We start from the raw sequence: 26278 nt of genomic DNA on the forward strand, positions 1-26278 counted from the left end.
ATCTATAGCCCATTCTTTGTTACTTTGCTTCTTTGTTTTAAGAACTATTGTTCTTAAAAGAAAAAGAAAAGGTCATGTTTATATCAAAATATAAAGAATATCTGCTAGAGATGTACTAACTCCAAAACATACAAACCAAATTCCAAAAGAGTAGCTAGATTGATGAAATTATGATTCAGTCATATCAGGAGAATTATATCAGGATTAAAAGGACATTGTGAACGTGAAAAGTTTTTAAACTATATCTATGAATATATTAACTCAAAATGAGAAAGTGAGAAATGAATTAAAATGAGAAATTACATACAAATCATCTTTGTGTAATGTGGTCACTATTTTTATTTTAGATAGTTTCCCAAGTGAGAGCATGTCTTAGAATTATTTTAGCTTTGCTCATGTTACATATTATACCCCTGGCAATATAATATTACATTATAGCTTTAGCTCCTATGGAAAATGGAGTTAAAGAATCAGTTTTTGGGAATATTAGCCTGATTTTATTTTCCACTGAAGAAATCCACCAACCTTAGATTTCTGACATAAGTAATCAACTTCTACCTAACAAAAAGCCTAAATGGTACCTACTCTTCTCTAATGCTTTTGAACAAATGAGTTTAAAACATAGCAATAAAAAATCTCATTGCTTTTAAAAATTTAATTAATTCTTGTCTCAAATCTACTTTTTCCATAAGTCAATATTTTCCAAAATCTATCCTAACTGACAAGGATCTTAAACCTCATTGTGGGTAGGCATCATTAATTTACAGAGACTCCGTGACTCATGACTTAAGCTTTCTAGGCATTTTAAACTATAATGTGGAAGGAAAAAGACAATAAAATTTAGGATTTTAATTTATGAAAAATCAAAGATGGTATTGGGGCCAGAAAAAGTATCAACACATTTATTATATCTTACTCCTAATCTGCAACAGGCATTTAATAAAACAGAAGAAATAGCTAAAGATACAGGAGTCTTCATAAATCTCTCTAATACAGAATTAGGTACTATATAGTGTATGAGACCTGGTTTGGGTTATCAATTTCCAGGATATTATTTTCTTTTTTTTATAAGTAGCTAATAGCATAGGTAACTTTATAAATGTGAAAAATGAACATTACATTCCAATATCATGGCTAGTTTAGATTGAGAAAAATAAGTAATTCTTATAGAACCATTACATGAGTGTTTTGTATTACTTTTTTTTGTTTGTTTTTTGTATGGGCAGGCACTGGGAATCGAACAGGGTCTCCAGTATGGCAGGTGCAAACTCTGCATGCTGAGCTACCATAGTCTGCCCTGCATTACTTTTTAAGCTGTTCATTAAACAAAGATTTAAACCTTATTCCGAACAGAGTGCCTGACTTTAACCATAGGCTCTTCTATTCAGAACAATATACCAGGTGATCACAGGTCCCAACTTTGCAAATTTCTTTAACTACCCAAGCAATGACCTAATCAATTCAAAACAATATTTTCTCATGCAGAGATAAACAAGCTCAAGTACCAGTACACTGCCTGAAGGCAATATGGTGCCCAAATAAACTTTATCACATATGAATGGAAGCTATTAATATAGCAATAGCAAAAAAATGTAATAACAATAATTGCCCTCAAAAAAGTATAAGAACTAAAAGTATTATTATAAACAATGAAGAAAAGCAAATGACCTAATGTAAACAGAGATGAACACCTTAATATAGAGGAAGTTCATTTTATGTATATATTACTATGAAAGTAGCACAAATTGGAACATCCATTAATTGTAATATTGTTGGATGAAAGAACCATAAATCATTACATTTAAATAATGACAGATCTATTTTAAGTGAATACATTTCATGGCAGTATCATTAAAATTATTGGAGGGTCATGAAAAACCAAGATTAGCTTATGATCATTGTAGCATAAAAAACAAAGTGTACTTGACTTATAATTGCATGTATGAATTCCAAATATGCTAATAGGACTTAAACCTTTCATTTATGTGTTCATATTATTCTCATCACATACCTCTGTTCTCGATAGTTTCTTTTCGTAGACAAGAGAAAAAAAAAAAGCAAGAATTAGTTACCTATGGAAGAACTTTAAGAGGGAGTACTAAACATAAATATGCAGCTTTGGTATTCGTTGCAAAATTCATAAAGGATTTTGAATTGCAAAATCCAAATGGGAAACACACACACATACAAATTTCACTTCACTATTAGGAGAGGTGACATCAAAGGTTAGTGACAATATTGCCAAATAACTATCCATTTTTAAAGGCATGAATAAGTCATGGTCACTAAAAAGTAACTTTTTTCAAGATGAATTATACTGTTTTAAACATTTAGTAAAATTCTGAAGTTAATTCTATCTCTAATACAGGTTTTCAATGATTTTTAACTAATGAAATAAATGGAGCAAGTTACATAGATTAACTTTTTCACAGAATTGAAAGCATAATCTATTCCGTTCGAAAGATATACCCCCAAACCATTGAGAATTACACATTTCATGGAGAAGAAAGTAAACTGACAGTCAGAACATCTTATTTCATCATAAATGTAAATGAGTGAATTACTTCATGGCTGTTATGGACTTCCTAAATTACTGCTACTTACTCAGGGAAGCCTAAGACTGAAAATACTTTATTCTAAGTTCAGTCTTGTATGGGATTTTTGTTGTTGTTAGTTAGCATTGAGAATGTTCTCAAAATCGACTGTGGTAAAGAATACACAACTCTGTGTATTATACCAATAGCCACTTATTGTACACTTTGAATGGATTGTATGGTGTGTGGATAAAATTTTTTTAATTCAGTCTACTTTTAATTTGGTCATATACTACAATAAACCTACATGAGTTTCAAAATACTGCAACCTTAAACAATAATCTCTTCTAGAAAGTGTGGTAGTGAGGTTCCAGTAATTTTTTTCAAATGAGCTGATTTTTAACTTTTTATCTTGACATAACTGTTTATATTTTGAAGACTTGTTAGAAATACCAAGCCACTGAGTAATTTGGGCTCTTCCTCTATCATCTAGGATAGTGTTTCCATATGGGTTTTGTTCATATCATCTTCATCTGCCAGTGGATTCCATCCATATTATAAGTATTGTGTTAAATAACAGGCATATAAGGGTTTTTTATGACTTATATATTTTAAATCTTGAAACAACTGGAGGGGAAAAAAATAAATCCAAAATCATTCTGTTCAACATGTTTTAGTTTTTATTCCCTTGATCTAATGACCTGAATCATCCACCAGTTCTGAATGGTTCTTTATTTCCTGTTTCTGTTATTTCTACTGCAAGTCTTGGACAATAGTAGAAAAGTTTAACTGGAAGGATTAATAAGAAAATTATTTCTCAGGTCCAAAGTCAGTTTTTGTATTTTAAATAGAATATGTGAAAAATCATATTAATGAATTTATTCCTGTACTAAAATGTCTACATTCTCATTCTATTATTAAACATATTCTAAATGATTTTTAGTAACATTGAAACTTCATCATTTAGGTACAAATTATTTATGAACAGGATACTGCCATGTGAGCAAGATTTGTCTTTTCCTTAATGAATCTGCAAATTGTATATATTCAGAAATTAAAAAACAAAACACATTAAGAACAAAAAATTTTTAATAAAAATAAGAACTCATGTACAGAAATACTCAATTTGAATCACTGAAAGGGATGGACACAGGTAGTTTCCTAAGCAATAGGAATAGATGTTTAGGTTTCATATTTTCTGAAAGGTTAATTATTTCCAAGATTAAAAAGGAAAATATCAACTCTCATCAGTAGGTGGCAGAAAATCACACATGTAGAGCTAATAATTTCCCTTTAGTTTTTCATGTGGCCAACAGAAACCACAAAAATACCTCAAAACAGCCATCCTTGTATTGTCAATTACTATCTAAGTGTTGCATATGGAAAGTCAAAGAAATAGTGTGAAACTCAAGAAGGGGCTAATTCACCCCAAGTATAAGGAGAGGTCAAAGAACAAATACACAGAAAAGCCCTCCTTTTAGACATATATGTTTATAACTCTAAATGCTGTGCTGAAATCAGACAGTGCAAATATAAGTATGCAGTCATAGCTAATGACCTGTAAAAGGGACCAACAGGTATTGAGCACCTGTTATGAGCTGACAGTGTTAGAAGCTCAGAATCAGGGCAAAGCATTACTACTAAGTTGGATCTCTGTTTCACTATGTAACTGTGATAACCATCCTATGCTCAGCTTTACTATGCTGTCTACGCAATTTGATAACACATTCTTCCACAAATGTCTTTCTGCATTTTAATGGCTTGTGGCATACAAAGTTTCAGCTGGCAGTAAATGAACTACTCTCCCTTTTTAGTCAAAGAAACTCTTAGGGTTTTGACCTCACAACAAGCAACTGTCCATATACTTATAAAGGTGTCTGCTTATACAGTTTAAGACCATATCACGTGATAATAAGAGCAAACAAATAATACATAGACTGTGGGCCAGGTGTATCCTGAGTGTTCCACATGTATTAACTCACAGAACAAAGATGACTCTTTTGAAAGGAATTGGATAATGTTATTTAGTCCCAAAATATTCTTATTCTAAAATCTTTTAGCTTTTGTTACTGAGTTGAAGGATTCCTTTATATATTCTGGATATTAAACCCTTATCAGATATGAGTTTTCCAAATATTTTCTCCTATTGTGTAGATTGTCCTTTTACCTTCATGATGAAGTCCTTTGATACACGAAAGGTTTTAAATTTGATGAGGTCCCATTTACCTATTTTTTCTTTTGTTCCTCATACTTTTGGTGTAATGTCTAAGGAATCATTGCCAAGCCCAAGTTCCTGAAGATGCTTCCTTATGATTTCTTCTGGGAGCTTTATAGTTCTGGCTCTTATATTTATGTCTTAGATCCATTTGAGTTTATTTTTTATATAAGATATGAGGTAGAGGTCCGCCTTAATGCTTTTGCTAATGGAGATCTAGTTTTCCTAGCATAATTTGTTGAAGAGATTATTCTTCCCCAGTTGAGTGGACTTGGCACCTCTGTCAAAAATCAATTGGCCATAAATGTGAGGGCAGATTTCTGAGTTTTCGGTTTGAATCTATTGGTCTATGCCTGTCCTTGTGCCAGGACCATGCTGTTTGTTTTGTTTTGTTTTGTTTTGTTTTGGCATGGGCAGGCTCCAGGAATCAAACCCGGGTCTCTAGTTTAGCAGGTGAAAATTCTTTCTACTGAGCCACCCTTGGCCATGCTGTTTTGATTACTGTGGTTTTGTTAAAGTTTTGAGATTGGGATATGTTAGTCCTCCAACTTGGTACTTTTTTTTCAAGATGGCTTTGACTATTATATTAATTTCTTGATTGTCTTTTCCATTTCTGCAAAGAAGACTGTTAGAATATTTATGGACATTGCATTGAAACTTTAAATTGCTTTGGATAGAACTGGTATCTTAACAATATTTAGTCTTCCAACCTATGAACACGAATGTGTTCTATTTATTTAGTTCTTTGATTTCATTTAGCAATGTCTTATACTTTTTTATATACAAGTCTTTTACATCTTTGGTTAGATTTATTCCTAGATATTTGATTTTCTTAGTTGCTATTGTAAGTGGAAGTTTATCTTGATTTCTTTTTCTGATTATACATTGCTAGTGCATAGAAACACTACTGATTTTTGCATGGGGATCTTCTACCCCATTACTTTGCTGAATTCATTTATTGGCTCTAGGAGCTTTGCTGTGAATTCTTCATGACTTTCTATATACAGGATCATGTCATCTGCAAACAGGGGAAGTTTTAGTTCCTCTTTCCAATTTGAATGCCTTTTATTTCTTTTTCTTGCCAAACTGCTGTGGTTAGAACTTCTGGTACAAGGTTGAATAACAGTGGTGATAGTGGGCATCCCTGTCCTGACCATTATTTTAGAAGGAAAGCTTTAGTCTTTCACCATTAAGTAGAATGTTAGTGGTGGGCTTTTCATATATGTCTCTTTCATGTTGAGGAAGTTTCCTACTATTCCTATTTTTCTAAGTGTTTTTATCAAGAGAGGATGCTGGATTTTGTCAAATGCCATTTTTGCATCACTTGAGATGATCAAATGTTGTTTTTCTCTTCATTCTCTTAATGTGGTTTTTCTTATGTTGAAGCACCCTTGCTCACATATGGGATAAATCCAACTTGATCATGGTGTATAAGTCTTATAATGTGCTCTTAGATTTGATCTGCTAGCATTTTGTTGATGAATTTTGCATTTCTAGTCATAAAAAATTGGCCTATAATTTTCTTTTCTTGTGGTATCTTTATCTTACTATGATATGGGGGTGATGTTGGACTCATAGAATGAATTAGGAAGTGTTTCCCCCTCATCAATTTTTTGGAAGAGTTGGAGCAGCATTGGTTTTAATTCTCCTTCAAATGCTTGGTAAAATTATTCTGTGAAGCCATCTGCTCCTGGGGTTTTCTTTGTTGGGAGGGTTTGACTAGTGATTCAATCTTTTTACTAGTTATTGGTTTGTTGAGATCTTCTATTTCTTCTTGAATCAGTGAAGTGTGTTTGTTTCTAGGAATTTGTCCATTTCACCTAGATTATCTATTTTGTTTGTGCATAGTTATTCATAGTATCTTCTCAAGTCCTTTTTATTTCAGTGAAGTTAATAGTAACATCCACTTTTCTGATTTTAGTCATTTGGGTCCTCTCTTTTTTCTTCATCAATGTAGCTAAATTTGTCAATTTTATTAATCTTCTGAAAGAACTAACTTCTGGTTTTATTGATTCTTTCTAGTGTTTTTAATTCTCTATTAAATTTATAAACATACTACTTTTGCAATTTCCTTCCTTCTGCTCATTTTGCATTTACTTTGCTCTTTTTTTTCTAGTGCTTCTAGTTTTGAGAATAGGTGTCTGATTTGAAATTTTTCCTCTTTTCTAATATAAGCATTTGGAGATATAAATTTATCTCTCAGCACTTCCTCCTCTGTACCTCCAAATTTTGGTATGTCGTATTTTCATTTTCATTTGCTTGAAGAGATTTCCTAACTTCTCTTGTGTGTTTTAATTGGCTGTTTAAGAGTACATTGTTTAATTTCTACAGATTTAGTGAATTTACCATTTCTACTACGGTCATTGATTTCTAGCTTCCTTCCATTGTAATTAGAGAAGATACACTGTATGAGTTCAATACTTTTGAATTTCTTTGGACTTGTTCTGTGACCCAACATATGGTCTGAAGAATGATCCATGTGTACCTGAGAAGAATGGGTATTCTGTTTTTGTTGGGTGCAGTGTTCTATCTATCCCCGTTAGGGCTAGTTGATTTAGGTTATCTCAAGTCTTGCATTTCCTTACTGATATTCACTCTAAATATTCCATCCGCTATTGAAAGTGGTGTATTAAATTCTCCTACTGTTTATGTGGAACCATCAATTTCTCCCTTCAAATCTTCCAGTATTTGTTTCATATATTTTGTGGCTCTACTATCATATGCATATATATTTATAATTATTCCATTTTTAATTGACTCCTTTATCAGGATATAATGGCTGTCTTTGTCCTTGTAATAGTGTTTGACTTTAAGTCTAGTTTATCTAATATTTGTACAGCTAACCCAGCTCTCTTTTGGTTAAAACTTTGCATTGTATATTGTATATTTGCCTACTTATGTCTTTGAATTTAAGGTGAGTCTCTTGTAAGCAGCATGCAGTTGGATCATGTGTTTTTTTGTTTGTTTTATCCATTCTGCCAATCTCTGCCTTTTGACTGGAGAGCTAATCCATTTACATTTATAACTACAGGCAGGACTTTCTTCTGCCATTTTAAATTTAGTCTTTGTAAGTATACCATTTTTGTCCCTCAATTCTTCTGTTAATGACAACATTCATATTTAGTTGATTTTTTGTATTGTACCATTTGCACTTGCATTTTATTTTAACACCTGTAGAAAATAAGAAGTGGAGTTACACACAAAAAATACAATAGTACTGGCATTTATAATTCCCCAAATTGTTATCTTTTTCAGACGTAAAGTTCACTGATTCTTTCTTCTGCCAGTTCCAATCTGTTGTTAAAACCCATCTGGGAATTTTTCATTTCACTTATTGTTGTCTTCAACTCTAGTAGTTCTGTTTGGTTCCTATGTAGAATTCCTATGTAGAATTTCCATCATCTCTTATTCAGATTCTCTATTGTTCATTCATTGTTTTCCTGATAGCCTTTTGCTCTTCTCTGTATTTCCTTCACCACCTTGAATATACTGACAATCACTTTCTAAAGTATTTGTCTGTATGTCCATAGCCTGGTTTTCTTCATTGATCTTTTCTGGATTTTCATCATCTTCTTTTTAGATAGGATACTCTTTCCTGTGTTTTGTTGTTGGTGTTGCTTGTCTTGTAATCTTTTATTGCTCACTGTACATTTTAATATTTTAAAATATTAACACTGCAATTTATTCTCTGAGATGTCTGTTTCTTGAATTTTATAAACAGCTGTTGATATGATAGAGATTTTCTTGAGTATAAGCCCTCCTTACAGGAAGATATGACCAAGACAAAAGAAAAGTACAGGATCCTCTCTGTTTTTTCTGAGACTTCATCTTTTCCTGGGTTTGTGCTTCCTAGTGGCCTGAGGAATTCCCCTGTTTAAGAGTATTTGACTGTCCCCTCTTCTTCCCAGGAGACAGACCTTCCTCCTCTTCTGCATATTCTCTGCACAATTTACAGCAGGTAAGTCCTTGGCCCAAACTACCTGTCTCAAAGTTACTTACACTGCTTTGATTGTCTCAAGCTGCTTTGCCTGGAGGGCAAATTCTGGGGTAGGGGCCCCCACAGGGTAGTTTTCCAAGTCAGTCTTTTCTAGCTAGAACAAGGCTAGGCTCCACAAAGGGTGCACTGGTGAACTTCAAAGTACCTTGCTGAAGGGGCGGAAAGAGCCAGAAAGGGCACCAGGAGTTTCTTCCATGGTTCCCAGAAGCTGCACTTCCTTGACCTGTTCAGTCAATACAGGTCAACTGTCCTTCAGAGCTCGGAGGATGCACACCATCTTCAATTCCCTTCCGTTGCCTTTGTCTGGGTTGGGTTGGATCAATGGCTGCCCTCAGAGTTCAGCCCCCAGTGATCAGACGCAGCTAACTAAATGTATGATCAGAGCTCAGCCCATGCCCACTGTGGATTCTGGGGAAGTGGATCTTTAGGTTCCTTTCTGACACTAGCAAGTCACACCACTGACCAGACCCCACTGATGCCTGCCAAGAAAGTGGGACTGAGCGACCGCAACTGTCACATGGGAGAGCAATTTACTGGTATTTACCATAATTTACCAGCCTCTTCCTCCAGCTCTTCCCTGAATGCTATACCATGTTCTACTGGACTCCAGAGTTGAATAGTTTCAACTAAAACAGTTGAATCAACATTTCCTGCCTGTTTATTAGCTGTGGCAGAGGATTGATTCCTGGAGCTTCTTACTCCACTATTTTCCCATAATCCTGCCCTCCCTTAACCTTAGCTAAATGTTCAAGTGGATCAAACAAATATTATCCAAAGTTCTATAAAACTGATTCATAACTTTTAAAAATGTATAAATAGAACCAAAATAGTTCTAAGTTGACGTTTGAAAGGAAGGATTAGGTATTTAAATTTATAACTTTAATTTGAATTTATAACAACTCACTCACCCCTGTATTTAACAAATAGTACCTCCTTCATACTGTTTGTGAAGACAAAGAGATACTGCCCTTAGCCTGATGCCCGGCCGCAGTAAGCACTCTACCACAGAATCTGCCACTTTTGTTCTTGTTATTATTATTATTACTGCTGTGGTGATGCCCATCCTGAACCTAAGTCAAGAGGAGTCATGCCATGAAAGAGCAAACCAAGTCAGCCTTTATGTGACACAAGATTTTGATAGATTTTAATCCACCTTAATGATTTTAAAACAATATTTGGTACTTTATAGAATAGAAGAGCTGTTTGAAATCTTAAAAATGATAAATTATTATAATTTCTAACCATGCCAAGAATGATAAAAGACTGAATGCCGAATCAGACTGATTTTCATTGCAAATATATCTACCCAATCATACAAAAGTTTTTAAATGTTTCATTCAATCGAAATTTAAAGTGTATTTAGACAGTAACAATTCTAAGACATATCACTTACTTATAACCCCACGCAGTTATTCCTAATATGAGGGCCAGCACTAAAATGGTGCCAGCAATTATGCCTATTATGATATTGGTACCAGCAACACCTGAAAGGAAAAAAGAAACAATGATGGTTAGTGTATTAATTGAAATGTTGCTATAATGTCTTTCAGAAATTTTATTCTCTAGATATGTAATCACATGACTTTTTAAAATATGCGTATTTTTTAAAGGAAAGAAAAATCAACCATAACTGAACAATCCTCAATTTTCTAAAATTTCTTTGTGCATGTCCTTTTAAATTCTTGTCCAAGTACAATTTTAAACAGGTATGTTTTGCATGTATTTTTCTGGAAAATATGATGAGTTCATTCAACTAGATGAAGGAAGCCCAATGTGATTATATTTGTACACCACCACTCAAAGAGGAACTTTTAGAAATCCGTGTTCCTTTTTTTGGGGGGGGGGGGGGTGCATGATCTGGGAATCTAACCCAGGTCTCCTGCATGAAAGGTGAGTATTCTGAACCACCCATGCCCTCTCATGTTCTTTTTGATCCTGACCTTTTTTCCCAGAAATTCTAGAAATGTTACTGTTTATATCACTCCATCTTGACAACTCACGAATGGTCCTATAGCTCTCAGTGTATATTTGTGTGTGTGCACGCACACGAGTGTGTCAGTGATATTTTGTCCCTCAGAGTAAATTTAAGCTTAAGTGAGAAAACATGTCTACAGAGCCATGTGTCTGGTGAGCTGAATTAGACGCTGGTATGGCACGAGAGCAAGAAAGCACTAGACTAGCAGAGAACAAGGGCAGGCAGGATGAAGGGCAGGAGTGAAGCTCAGGACCCGGTAATGGTAGGGTCATGTTAGCATCTGTTTTCAGGCAGACTATGGAAGCCATGGCAGTGAGAGTAACCTAATCAGGTGAAGTCTTAGTCAACAAGCTGAAGGGTGGGCCCAAGAGCAAAGAAGGAAGATCTAAGCCTGGTTCTGATTCCAGGAGGCCTGTTTTGCTGACAATGATTTATAGCCCATGTTTAATTGTAGGGCCTACACATAGAGCAGCTCAAATCTCTCCTGTCTCCAATCCTAAGGCAACCTTCCAGACATAAGAGGTCAGCAATCATAGATAATTGGGTAGACCCCACTTCTCCATGACAGAAGGGCAGCCTCTCTGAGGTTCATAGTAGTCATGCTGGTTAGCAGGGCTAGGACATCTAACAGACTGGCAGACTCCAGCCCACCCAGATCTTCTGAGGGACAGGTGGATGCAGGATGCCACTGGATGTCCTAGGTCATTGGGTTTTCTTACTCCAAGGCCTAGAACATCTGTCTTCTTTTCCTTTTATTCCAAGGACTTAACAAGGATCAACACACTTGAATGGTAATCTTAATGATTTCTAAATAGGGGTATAACTTTTGACAAGCCACTAAAATCCATGGGTCTAAATGTTCTTGTCTCTGCATTAACTGTTGGGAGATATGCCACACTGCTACTGCGAAGACTGGGGCATCCAAAATCTTAATCATCCTGTGACTTTATAAAAGACACACTGGATGAGAATCTAAACTTATCTAGGTGATTACAATGAACATACTCTTTTTTGTCCTTCTTTGGACTCAAATGTACTTCAGGATTTGAGCATTATTTAATGCAAAAGACTAGTCAATACTGGACTAATAAAATTTATAGGGGTTTAAACTTTATAGTGGATTAAAACAAAATAGGGAATTTTCACACCATCTTAACCCTATCGTTAGGTCCCCCAGTGATCAACCCTGACATCTGCTTATACAAGACAAACTGTATCACCCTTTCCTCTAGTATCAAACCTGGGGCCACACCACTGCCTAAGTCAAATACAATCCCCACTTCTCTTCATCTCCACTCTAGCTTGACAAACTCTGCAGCTCCACCCCATAACACCATAAACACACAGTTTCCCAGGTCCACTCTATCCCCTCTCCCCTGCCTGCCTGGCTGAGCCTGTGCTCCTGATGTTCCCCACGGGACCCTGCAAAGAATGCTGCTCCTCTTTGTTACAGGACCTGTAAGTACTAATACACTTACCTTTCCTACATCTCTGTGTCACTTGTCTGCCACAACAGACTATCCACATAAAGAGCCTTACAATATGACCTCCAATGTCTGCATTCTTTCAGTTATCTTCGTTTAAGTGCTACTTCTCCATTCAGGCCACCCTAGCTTTTAGAACTGTACCTGTTATTTCTTATCCATTTTGTTATATGCCATCCAGACTACTTTGAGCACCCAGGCTAGAGGATTGGGGCTGAATATGGATAAGTACTATAATAAAGAATATTAAAATCAACAGAATATTTAAAAATCATTGCTTCAATTGTTTGCTCTCTTATTCAGCTTCCAAATAAAACATTTCCCCTTTAAATTGAGATAGTTAAGAATTTGAAAGATATTGTTCTGCATTTGAAGGAAATTTTAGGGTTTGTAGGAGCCCCTAACAAAAATCTAGTCCTGAGGTAGGACTAGATAAGGCTAAATCAGTAGAATAAGTTATACAGTATATTACATATCATTTACAATTTAATGGAAATAACCAGTTTCATAAGATGCACACCAACTGTATTTTTAATTCATTGGTTTGTGGATTTGATTTATATTTAATTGAATTATCATAAAATAATTGAAATGAATATTTTGAAGTGTACCTTTTGCTTTCCTCTCATATGAAGACTACATAACGATAAGTACCTACCATTGCCAGACAGAGTTATACCAGTCTTTGTATCATCATTGTGAGGGAAGTAAGTGTTGCAATCTGCACCTATCCAGTGCCTGTTACACACACACTTCAGCTCATTACTGCAAACCTGAAATCCAAAATCAATATGGAGTAACATCAACTCTATACAGTACAGTCATAAGAAAAACAATAATTTCTAACTATTATATGCATAGAATTTGATGATACTAAAAAGAAATTATTGGTTCTTTCTTCCTAATATTAATTCTTTCATTTCTTACTCAAGTACCTAAAAAATTATTTTCTAGAGACTAATGGATAACCCAAAGGGGACAATAAATTTTCAGAGGAATTATTCTCTCTATATAGAAATGAGTGAAATTATTACTGTTTGGGTTTTTATTAACTTAAATTTTATAAATGGGAGATGGAAAAAATAAACAAATATAATCATCCATCAATTTATCCAAAATAAAGGGTTCCTTCTTCCACAGGAAGGATCTTTATGACAAAATATTATTAATCTTTTAGGAAGCAGAATGAGATAAAAGAGAAATCCAACAAAGAAGAGAAAGCCTGGTGCTTTACAGTAGTCTGAGAAAAAGTTTCACAAAGCTATAACCTTAGCACCTCAACTCACACCAGAAGGGATTAGCTCCCTCAGGGTCATGGGAACAGGGAACTCCTACAAGTAAAGTAGCTGGGAAACATTTCTCATATGACTGATAACAAGTTTTTTTTTAATTACATTAAAAATCTCTCTTCATTTTTCTATTCAGGAAACAGAACCTATACATAGATTTAATAATTCAAAACAAGTTTAAATGGAGTGGGAAGTAGGAAAGAAGTAAGGCAGGTTTAGATTAGAGAAGTTCTTCCAAAGCAGGCTGTCACTACACGGATTCTGTCTATTTTTCTGATCTAATCTAACAGAAGACAGCATACACCCACGTCTAAATGTAACTATAACATTAGTCCCATTAGGAACTACAGATTAACAAGTATGTAGAAAGACAAAGGATTAGGGTTAAAGCCAAAGGCCTGGGTTTGAGCCCCCATTTCAGCAGTCTCACTAATAAAGTCACCTGGCCTCTCCATGCCTAAGGGTCCATGTCATGCGACAGTATCAGTGATACAGTGACAGGAACATACCTGATACCTGGGTACAGTATTCACAAGAACTAGAGCCATAGCTACATTTACTGAGCACTCACTATGTCTCAGGCATTGTTTTAAGTGCTCCATTTATTCTAACCAACAGTCCTACAAAGTAGGCACTGTTATTATCCCCATTTTACAGAAGATAAAACTGAATCACAGAACAGCCAAGTATTTTGCCCATTGTCATCCAGTTAGTAAGAAGGAAACTCAGACTATGTGACTCCAAGCCTACACTCTTAACTACATAATGCATATACAGTAAGTACATAAAGAATATCCACTGCATTTCTCATTTTAATTTGTGGTCATACATACAAAATTGAATTACTGCATGTTAAAAAGTACATAGGATATAACACCTCTGTATTATGTATCATTACTGTAAACATTATTGGCTGCCTTTATTCCCTCGTGCCTATCATTCTTTTTCCTCATTCATTAAATGAATGGTTACTAAACACAACTGTGTATAGTTTCTGTGTTATATGCTCATGACTCTAAGGTGAGTAAGATATAGTCATTCATCAGTACATGTTATCAAGAAATAATTACATTTTTATTTTTCCCTGTCCCCCATGAAAGCATTTCCCCTCCAATGTCCTATCAATGATTAAGAAAAGAATAGTAAACTCCTCTTTATAGGAGCAGAACAATTCTGGATAACACAACCAATTTAAAGAAAGAATCTAGAACAAAGATAGAGAGGAAATCATAACACAAGAAAAAAGGAACAAAAAAGATTTTGTTAGTATAGGAACTTCTAACTGAAAATGACAACACTGTGATTACTAATAGAGCATGAATATTTAACCTATAAACTTAATTATTTGGGACCTGTATTATCAAATATGTGACAGAAGGTTGAGAATTAAAAGTCTTTCAAACAACTCCATTCTTTCTATTCATCTGTAGGAAATATTTTCCTAAATTACTCTGTTTTACTTCTAAGGCTGACCCCTCAGCTGTTCCACATGAGTGTGGCCACAGCAGTTATTTATGGTCTCTTCTGACTAGTCAGTGCCTGTACCATGCATAATTGTTAAATATTGTGGCCATCACCCCTACTTTTTCTCCTTTTTAAAAATATCCATTATAATTTTTAAAAATTTGCTTCCTAGTTCACCTGTAGAAAACTGGCTTTGTATTATGTGAGGTCATATTAACATAATACGAAAGGAAGGTGGAAAATTTGGTTAAGAAGGTAATACTTTTTCTTATTCCCAAATTTTCTCAGATTATGCAACAGAAATATTCAAATGACTATGATCAAATAAATATTTATACACATCTAAAAACTAAATAATTATGCTTTTCCATAGCTAGGAAAATCAGTTTAGGGTCATATCTATTTTCTGTGATGTAAAATAAATTAAAAATTTTCTCACACAAGGTACTGAATACTTACTCCATTTCCTGAACAAATAGCGCCTTCTTTACTGCTCAAGCAAGTACTAAAGTTGAAGGAAGCCACGGGAAGACACCTGTGCTCTAAGCACATCATCTGTGGACCACAGGGTGTCCCATCTTCCACGTAGCCAAGATCCACATCTTCTTCAAGCTTAACATGCCCACCACTACCCATAAAGCAGAAAGAAAATGGGTTTTCATTAGTCCACACTCAGCCTGAGAATATGGTTTAAAACTAAAACGTGGGCAATACATTTCTGTTTATCTGATAAAAAAAACAGTGGAAGAGGCATTTTCAGTCTTTAAATGGAGAATTCACCAAATCTTTTGATCTAAGACTTTTCAGAGAAGGTGACATATTTTAGGAAATACAATCATTATATAACAAGGGTCTGAATTGAAATGTCTTTATCATTTTACTTTGGCTGCTATGTACAAGTTAAGTATGCCATTATTGCAAGGATTGATTTGTACATTTCAAGAATTTCAAGGGTTACTAGCCTTTCAAACAAGAATGAGAGTTGATTTTTATTTATTTCCCAAAAAGATTGCTATATTTATAGATGATATTTGAGAATGGCTGAAACTGTGACTTAGATATTCAGTAACAAGCCTAAGTATTACGTAGGAATGAAACAATAAAACACTTAGGAATATACACTAAAAATGTATATTCCTCATCAATTTCTCCATAGGGCTGGCACCAATATCAATGCTAGTACAAAAATCCCCATTCTTTTTGTTTGTTTACTTACATGACATAGTTTAAAGAGTAAACAAGATAATTTTTTAATAAAATAAAGCAGTCTCTTGCATCTACTCCTCTATTTATCACTCCTCAGAGGAAACTACTTTATACTCTTAACTGATTCTTCTATTATTTATGTCTGTATCTTTAAATATTGGGCTTATATTACTGTTTCCTGATTTTTATATTTAAGGAATTATCAACTGATTTCCCTCTATGGAATTTTAGAACTTACCTCTTTCTTTCCCCAGCCACAAATGCACATTTCCCTTTCTTCTATCCTTCCATCATACATTTTTGCTTAATCAATAGCTAAATCAACATGTACATTATGACAACGTAAATTTCATTGAGCTGAGCCATGTGGTACATTATGATTAAATCCTTACTTTTCTTGCACAACTTTTTGTTTTCCCTTAGGTTGAGTCTTTCATTTCTTTGTGTGTTGTTTCTTGGCTTAGTCTTCTAAGATTTTATCACTAATCTAAAACTAATCCATCTATATTCTCTGCCTGCTGGCAAAATCTCCCAATATGTGTCTGAACATCAATTCATCTTTTTGGAGAACTCTCTCCTGGAGCCCCCTAACTTGCACTACTCTCGTTTGGCTGTCCAATATGCATGGTGATAAGCTGTAGATCTTGGATTTCCCTTCACCATCAATTCGAAAACTGCCCTGTCTCTCTTCTATGTTGAGTATCTTGTTTCCTACATTCCTGTCTTTCTCTTCCTGGGTTTATGTCTTCATTTTGGTGGAATGCACCTTCCACCAGCAACCCGAAAAGGGTGTATGGGGGGAAACTTGGGGGGAAACTTGCACATCTAAAAAAGGTCTTTATTTTCTACCTTAACATTTGATTGATAATTTCGCTGGTTTCAGAATTCTAGTTTGGAAATCAATTCATTCATTCTCTGCAGGCTCCCAGGGCTCCTACTGATAGGTCCTAAGCCATTCTAATTCCTGATCCTCTGTTCCTTCTTCCTCTCTAGAAAATTTTTGGAATCTTTTCTTCGTTCTAAGATTCGAAATTTCATAATGATATGTTTAGATATGTCTCTAATTTCATCCATGTGCCATTATCTGGTGAGCCTGCTAATCCAGAAACTAAAGTCTTTCAGTTCTAGACAGTACTTGGGAGTGACTCACTGATAATTTCCCTTCCTCCATTCTCTTTGCTTTTTATTTCTCTGCTAACTTAATGAGCTTCTGTCTGTATTCTGTCTCTTTGCCTTTTTTGGCTCTATTTTCTGAAAATTAATTTCAACCATTGAGTTTCTTTTCTGCCATTATATTTTAATTTTCAATAATACTTTTTTCTTCTCTAAGTATTCCCTATTTTTAAAAATGGCAGCCTATTCTTGTTTCATGATAGAAGTATCTTTGTTCATAATTATAGGTATTTTCTATTCTGGTTAAATTTTTTCTCATATTAGAGATTTTCTTCAAATATCAAATAGTGATTGGAAATTCTAGGGCTTTCTAACAGTGAACAACACTGAGGCTAGATCACTTCCATACAATCCCTAATATCAGTATTGCCTGGGGTCCCCCAGTATGGAGACCTTTTTTATCCTCTGCAGAATATAATATTCTAGTTTTTTATGAGGGCAGTCAATCCCTGTTTAGTCAAGTCAGGGAAGTATTCTGTGGCTCCAGTGGCTTCTTTAACAGACTTCATTTCATCCTTCTCCCCATCCCTTTGCTCCAGAAGTGGATGATACTGCCAATATCTGAGCCTTTTGGAAACTGACTGTGTATACTGGGTTGGTTCTCAGTTTTTCTCATTTTGGTTTAGGATTCAGCTTTCTTAGATTTGATAAATCATTTGCCACTCATAAATTTGCTTTCCTCATTCCAAAATTTTGTTATTCTGGTCTGTTCTCCATTCCTCCGTCTCCCTGTGGATGTATGCATTCTTAAAAAGGCCCGTTTGGTATCATTTTAATGGAACTTCAGAATGGAGCAACAGTGGATGCATATACTTAATCCACAATTTTAACCCAGAAATTCCCATTCATTTTCTTTAATAAGAATGAAATGCAAACTAAATCTTGCAAGATTTTGCTGATCAACTAAACATATTACAAGAAACCACATAATCTTCTACATCTAACTAATTCTCACCTTCTCTTCATGTCTTTTCTGTCAGGATTTACTCAATTACCTCTATGAATTAGATTCTGTTTCAGTTTACTAACATGCACATGAACTGAAAATAGCAGTCCTAAACCGTGCTCCTGAGAAGGAAGATGACAAATCTTCTCACAGAATGGTTAGACAATTACCTGCAGTTTAATGTTCTCCCCTGCTGCACAACTAAAGTAGATGTGATTTCACCATCGAGTTCTCCAAGCCTTGGGATACTGCCAATATTGGTACACAAAAGGTAACCACAAAGCACATCGCTGTATTAAAAGAGTACCAGTTATTTACTTTACTCGACCCCTCCACAGATACAGCAAACATTTACAATTAGAACAATGCCCTTGTAACACTTTAGCATTTGATTTTTCATTAACTATACTATTTACTCACATGCTAAGTAAATTAAAATAGCCCAAATTAGTTTGTCTCCTGCTAGAAAAAATGTCTTGCCTGATACTCTTAATTGGTACACCAAAATCTCAATTGTTTTGTAGTTTTTCCTTTACTGTTCTTTAGTTCAAGCGTTTACCTAAAGGTAAACGATCTATCATATAGACTTGTTTTATATCAGAATCTTTTCTCACATAATAAATCTCTAGATATGCTAAAAAATCATGTTCAATTAGTAAATGAATAATAACATTTGAATGAGTTGTCCTAGACTTAAAGAGATGACAAACTGCACATATTTTGTAGCTTTCCAACCACATAACACCACCATCTCTTCTTCAACATATTTCACTACTCCCCCGACTATCACATATAATTCCAATTATCCTGTAAAATATTTTCACTGGCGTTAAATGCTATCTTACATGTTCTTATGTCCAACACATTTTATTTATTAATAGAGATAGTGAAATATAAATAGAGAAAGTGATATTCATATATTTTAATAAATTTCTTGTGAAGACTGATTAGTAGGTCAGAAAGACAGTCTAAGACATTATTAGACAGAGAAAAGTGAAAAATTAGGATCTGTATGTATCACCAACACACAAAAAATTACATAATTCACTTTATAATTTTAATTAAAAATCATCATCTTACTGTATCCATCATGAACAAAAATGTTTACTCAACACAGAAGAGCTATCATTCAACATTTTTGAGTGTTATTTGTGTACATATGCTCTACTAAGTACTTAGGTTATATAAAGAAAATTATACATGATATTTGTCCTCAAGGAAACTATATTCTGGATGAGAGAATAAATCACATAAACAAAAAACTGTAAGACAGAATTGGTGACAAGGGCCATAAAAACATTACAAAGGGTGTGGAGTTTAGAAGAAAGAGGCAGATGATTTATTTTTAAAGTAACTAAGGAAAATATATAGAAAAAAGTGTTTCAAGCTGGGCTTTGAGGATGGATAAACATTTGACAGGTGATGGTATGAGTACAAGGGGCACTTCCAGAGGAAATAATACCATGAGCCTATGGATAAAGGTAGGTAATGGAATGCACATATGAGGAAGGGTAAGGTTTATGAGAATTTGGAAGAGAAGCAAGGACAAGAAATATATGTTAGGTGCAAATTGTGGAGAAAGTTCAATGCCAAGCTAAGATTCTGTTCTATTTGTTAAACAGGGCAGCAGTTTAACTTTCAGCAAAGTGGTTAAGAGAGAGTGGAATCAGACTGCCTGGGTTCTACTTCTGCTTCTACTGGATCCTAGCTACATGACCAGACTTGAACAAGTTAGTGTCTCAGTTTCCTTCTCTATAAAATAGGAAGAACTGCCATAAAAATTAAATGGCATAGCTTATATAAAGTGAGAAACAGTACTTAGCACCTATAGAGTACATTCAATAAACATTGGGTACTATTCTTAATATTAATTAGCTATGTGGAACCAGCGAAATTTTGAACAAAGAAATTATGTAATCAAAAAGATTCAGAAGATGCAAGCATGCTAGAAACTGTTGTCATAGCGGTCCATTAAGAGACTTTTGTAATAGTTCATGAGGTAATATGGGTCTCAGTCATGGTGATGGCAATAGCAATGGAAAAGGAATGAATTAAAAACAAATGCAGCGGGCAGGAAGGGAAGCATGGACAAGAGCTGGCATTGGACAATGTGTCAGAAAGAAGGTATAGTAAAGGATCACCCCGAGACTTCCAACCAGGAAGACAGTGAGATATTGAGACCATTGGGAAAAACAGGGATGACAGACAAGTCAAAGCCAGTTCAATTCAACAGCACTAAGCACATATTCTTGTGGCTTTAATTTTTGTTGCTAATAGGTGCCTTCCAGGTAAAAGAGTCCTAAGGCAGCTTGCTGCCTGGGCAGTAGGAAAAAGGTCAAGGTACGTCAAGATTTGTAAGCCTTCTGCATAGGTGACAAGAAAAGATGAGGTGAGAAGGCAAGGGCATGCTTTGTGGGAAAGAAAACAGAAAAATCCTGGTCACTCAAAAAGTGATGCTTTATGAGTGATGAACTCAGAGCTAACTTCTCCCCCTCACCGTTTGTTGCACTGTATCCAAGTGTCTTTGTCTTTTCCACAGTTACCCTTCTCGGTCCCTTCGATATTCAGTTTCTCATAACAGTATTTGTCTGACGCCGCCACTTCTGGAGTAGAATAAAGTTTTTGATCAGTGAGGAAGGCAAAATGCTCAAAATTTTTGCAGTGAGGGAAAACAGCAATTCACTACATGTGTTATCAACTAAAAATTATATATACTCATAGTTATCCAGAGTTTTCCTATATCACAGACATCTCTGACTCTTGTTTGAAATTTGGAAAATAGAAACACATTTGGATTTTGATAGGATTCAGACTATAGTTGTAAGAAGGACACTCAGCATTTGGTCAGTAATTAGCGTAAGATGCCACCAAATGTTTCCTTGAATAAATGTTTCACACTTTAATCCAGTGACAGATATTAAGCATGAATTTCTTATCCAGCATTTTTTTATTGGTATAAAGACACTTTAATTAAAATATTTACATACAAAAGCTTAGAAAAATGGTGGTACAATCCCTACTTTGTTTACTAATTTAATTCTTAGCAGCTATCAGAAACAATTTTATTCTGCGTTTAGACAAGGTTGAATTCATGCTAAATCTCTGAGGGTTAGATGGCATTGTAAGGTATGTCAGTCGTTTTGTCACATTTTTATTTTTTTGGAAGCCAGGGTTGGTTAATGGAGTTATCAGTGAGTTATTTCAAACTGCTACTGCAAGCTAATCAAAGGATGACTGTTAGTTTTTATTTAAAACAACTAATTATGTTGGTAGCTTTAGTTTTTATTTAAAACAACCCATTACGTTGGTAGCTTTTTTCCCTACTTTTTGCTGTCAAGCTACTATTCTTTCTCAAGTAGAAGAAACAAAAAATGTATTTTTTTGTTTAGAGTTCAAACCTGTATTACTACTAAATCTTTCCCCAAGCATAATGTTTCTAATTGTTTAAAAGGAAGCATATACTTCCCCTCCCCAAAAGAATAAATTACTGCTATTTATGATAATTAAGAACTTTCTTAGAATCAATTTTATAATTTGCTTTCTCATACAAACTCTCTTCTGAAAGAGTTCAGAGCAGAAACTGTTTTCAAAAGGGCCAGTGATACTTCTGGAAAAAATATTTATTAGTCAATATTTAAACATAAATTTAAACAGAAATATAACATGATTTAAACCTAAGTGTTATATATTCTACTCTAATAATCTGAATAACTTTGAATTAAAATTTCTTTTGAATATGCCAAAACAACCTCAACAGAAGGTTGCCTGGAACTAAGAGGGTTAGCTAGGTTTTAAGGAAAATATTTGAGGAGGAAGCAGCAACTTGAACTAAAATGCCTACAGTTGTAAGTCAAGGATGTCCTATCCAAGGCCCATGTCCATCCCATACGGTTGAACAGGTTTAGCCGAGGGGCGCTCAGCTGGGGGGACTGTGAGCAAAGCTGAAATCCAGGCTTGCTCTTCTCTCCAATCTGTGCACCCTGGCATGGGCTTCACTGCCTGGCAGCACCACTGCCTTCTGTTTTGCGCACTAGCCAAGATGTGTGGGGCTGTGCCCTCTCAATGCAGGTGCCTTTCTCTTATGTACACAGAAGCGCCCCTGCTAAGACCCACAGTGACTCTGAGCAATCCCCAACAATAAAGTGGTCAAAAATTTACTTCCAGCCCCCATGTCCTAATGAAATCAACCTGAATGTCATACTCTAAAAATTATCAAGCCACACCATTTACTCACTTTGCCCCCAAATGTATTTGCATTGTCTATCCCTGGTTTTACATCTTCCTCCAAAGCAAATTCCCTAAAATAGAAAGACAGACCCATTAGCAAGGCAACATTTGCTTATGTCAGATAACAGAAGAAAATACAACTAGAAAAAAATAGCAGATGAGTATTATAAATGTCTTTTAACTTCAGAATTGACTATGAAACATTTAAGTTGACTTCCTGTTTTGATAAGACTTCCATATTTCTTTCATGCCGGTGCACGAGAAATAACTAAGTAAAAGTAAAGTGCCCTACCTGAACACCATCACATGAATATCCATCCATTTTATGAATGTTAGGGGCACACTAGAAAAAGAAAACAGTTCTATGAACAAAATTCAGAGCAAAATATCAGGCTGAACTAACCCCTCTAATGTTTCATTTTATAAATAAAGTCTGATAATAAGGGTAGAATCTTAAACCATCTGAGAATAAAAATGACAATAAGAGAAAACAAGAATGAATACAATAATTCATGCACTTTCCCCTAAAAATATGAATTTATCAGAAGCAAAAAAAACAGTTCATCATACAGTAACAAATGAAAAGAACTAATAGGCTCAGCTAAGGCTGACGTTTAAGAGCATCTTGGTTCATACAGATATACTATTATTCCGAGGAAGAAAAACAAGAGCACAAGACAAAACCAAGGAGGATTACCAATGTAGATGGAGCAATAACTACAGTTTCCTCTCTTTTTCCATGAAAAGCAATACAGCCCTAACACTTACGTCTCTCTGAGCAGAATCTATTTTGAGCATGTTATAAAAGGACATACTTTATAACCCCATTTTTCCCTTATAGCAATTGCATAAAATTGCAAAGCATTCTCATGTGGATGTGAACAGACAGTAATTTTTTAATTTATTATACATTTTTTCTATTATTAAAGTAATATATACTCACTTAAGAAAAGTTGGGAAATGTAAAAAAAGTAGAGAAAATAAAAGACAAAATCCACTTACATTCCTACTACCCAAAGGCAATGTTTTTATATTTTGGTATATTTTCTCTCCACCTTTTTTAATGAAATTTGACATTTGTAAACATAGATATGATCAAATTACAGATAACGCTGTATATTCTCCTTCTTTTTTTTAAACTGTAAAATATATATACAAAGTTCACAGGGACATCCTGAAAAAATGTCATTGGTTTAAATAATTATTATCATTTTGGGATTTTTCTGGAACTAAATAAGTTTTTTCTGGAACCAAATAAATTATATATTAAAAAATTAATATATATACAAACACATACACAGCATAGAAAGAAAAAAACAGTAATTTTCAAAGCCCACTTCAACATGTAGTTCCAGAATAGATCCCAGAGTTTGTCACTGGCTACTATGCCATTATCTCAGCTTTCTCCTTCTAGCTGCTCCAAAACACTGGAGGCTAGAAGGAATGTTAATATAGTGATTCAGCAGTTCATACTTGCTTGCCAAATCCTATTTTCTCTGCTACACCTTCTCCTTCTCCTCTGATCCTTCTCTCAATCTATAGGGATCTCTGGGCAATGTCCATTCTGGCTTCTTCATGTGGAGAAAGGGTATTAACACTAAAGGATGGGGGATGTTATTAATTGATAATATTGGAGAGGCTGGTCCCTCTGGGTTTTAGGATTTCTCTGACCTAGCAACTCTGAGAATTATAGGTTCCGGGAAAGCAAACTTAGTGCATGAAACCTTTATAGAGTCTCAGTTCGAGCCCTAAATGTTCTTAAGAGTAAATAGGAGTGATGCTGGTTGGGGTTTAGCAAATCATAGCACAGCACTATCTAGCTGAAGGTTGCGTTAGAATAGTCTTCAGGACTTCCAGAGAAGATGGTGGCTTAGTAAGATGCGCGGATCTTAGTTTCTCCTCCAGAACAGCTACTAGGGGAGTAGAAACGATATAGAACAGCTCCCAGAGCCACAACAGAGATCAAAAAGACAGCGTACCCCATCCTGGAACGGCTGACTGGCTGAGAGAACCCGTTCCGGTGAGATCGCCGAGGGAGCGGGCTTCACCGGGTGGGGCGGCAAGTGGCCGGAGTTCCTCCCTTCCCCGTTCCCGGGCTGGCTGGGAGAATTGGACAGGTGGTCCCCTCAAGCCGCGGCGGCTGGTGCCCACACCACGCACAGCCTCCTGGACCAACTGAGAGAATTGGATGGGAAATCCCCAGGCCACGGAGAACGGTGACGGGGGGGGGGGGGGGGCCCTTCCAAACACGTGACTTCCCGGGAACGGTGCACTCTCCCGGGCAGGCCACAGCGGTTGGTGCCCTCCCGGGCTGCAGCGGCCGGCAACCCTCCCCGCATTTGGACCCTGGGCCGGCTGGCACTCTTCCAAGTCGCTTTGGCTGGCGAACCTCCCCGACGGCGAGAGTTTTCCAAAGTTAAAGGACCCACAGCACCTTTTACTGGTGGGACCCGCAGACAAACGTGTGCCACGAGTGCCACCCACTGGGCAGGATAAGAAAAACAGATCCCAGAGATTTCACAGAAAAATCTTCGAAATTGCTGGGTCCAGCACCCAGGGAAATCTGACTAAGTGCCCAGACGCCAGCAGAAGATAACGGATCATGCTCAAAAAATTGAAAATATGGCCTAGTCAAAGGAACAAACCAATAGTTCAAATGAGATACAGGAGCTGAGACAACTAATGCTGAATATACGAACAGAAATGGAAAACCTCTTCAAAAACCAAATCGATAAATTGAGGGAGGACATGAAGAAGACATGGGCTGAACAAAAAGAAGAAATAGAAAAACTGAAAAAACAAATCACAGAACTTATGGAAGTGAAGGATAAAGTAAAAAAGATGGAAAAAACACTGGATACCCACAATGATAGATTTAAAGAGACAGAAGATAGAATTAGTGATTTGGAGGATGGAACATCTGAATTCCAAAAAGAAACAGAAACTATCGGGAAAAGAATGGAAAAATTTGAACAGGGTACAGGGAACTAAAGGACAATATGAACCGCACAAATATACGTGTTGTGGGTGTCCCAGAAGGAGAAGAGAAGGGAAAAGGAGGAGAAAAACTAATGGAAGAAATTATCACTGAAAACTTCCCAACTCTTATGAAAGACCTAAAATTACAGATCTAAGAAGTGCAGCACACCCTAAAGAGATTAGACCCAAATAGGCGTTCTCCAAGACACTTACTAGTTAGAATGTCAGAGGTCAAAGAGAAAGAGAGGATCTTGAAAGCAGCAAGAGAAAAACAATCCGTCACATACAAGGGAAACCCAATAAGACTATGTGCAGATTTCTCAGCAGAAACCATGGAGGCTAGAAGACAGTGGGATGATATATTTAAATTACTAAAAGAGAAAAACTGCGAACCAAGACTCCTATATCCAGCAAAATTGTCCTTCAAAAATGAGGGAGAAATTAAAACATTCTCAGACAAAAAGTCATTGAGAGAATTTGTGACCAAGAGACCAGCTCTGCAAGAAATACTAAAGGGAGCACTAGAGTCAGATATGAAAAGACAGAAGAGAGAGGTATGGAGAAGAGTGTAGAAAGAAAGAAAGCCAGATATGATATATATAATACAAAAGGCAAAATGTTAGAGGAAAATATTATCAAAACAGTAATAACACTAAATGTTAATGGACTGAATTCCCCAATTAAAAGACATAGATTGGCAGAATGGATTAAAAAACAGGATCCTTCTATATGCTGTCTACAGGAAACACATCTTAGACCCAAAGATAAACATAGGTTGAAAGTGAAAGG

General features: G+C 35.6%; 1 protein-coding gene across 13 annotated transcripts in view; it reads right to left on the reverse strand.

Annotated features, from left to right (window-relative positions):
• The window catches only part of ADAM22 (ADAM metallopeptidase domain 22), a 295282-nt gene that overhangs the window by 22763 nt on the left and 246241 nt on the right, over positions 1-26278 (reverse strand). For 11 of the 13 annotated variants that reach the window (XM_077144137.1, XM_077142422.1, XM_077143132.1 and 8 more), the window contains exons 19-26: positions 22803-22853; positions 22518-22581; positions 20781-20886; positions 18454-18573; positions 15418-15586; positions 12864-12978; positions 10140-10230; positions 2012-2029 (exon numbers count right to left, since the gene is read on the reverse strand). In XM_077144137.1, coding sequence (XP_077000252.1) covers positions 2012-2029; positions 10140-10230; positions 12864-12978; positions 15418-15586; positions 18454-18573; positions 20781-20886; positions 22518-22581; positions 22803-22853 — 734 coding nt within the window. The remainder of the gene's footprint in view (positions 1-2011; positions 2030-10139; positions 10231-12863; positions 12979-15417; positions 15587-18453; positions 18574-20780; positions 20887-22517; positions 22582-22802; positions 22854-26278) is intronic. The other 2 variants (XM_077138122.1, XM_077140284.1) reach the window with 1 other exon arrangement.

The sequence above is a fragment of the Tamandua tetradactyla genome, chromosome 1 (assembly GCF_023851605.1).
Source record: "Tamandua tetradactyla isolate mTamTet1 chromosome 1, mTamTet1.pri, whole genome shotgun sequence".
Classification (NCBI taxonomy): Eukaryota; Metazoa; Chordata; class Mammalia; order Pilosa; family Myrmecophagidae; genus Tamandua; species Tamandua tetradactyla.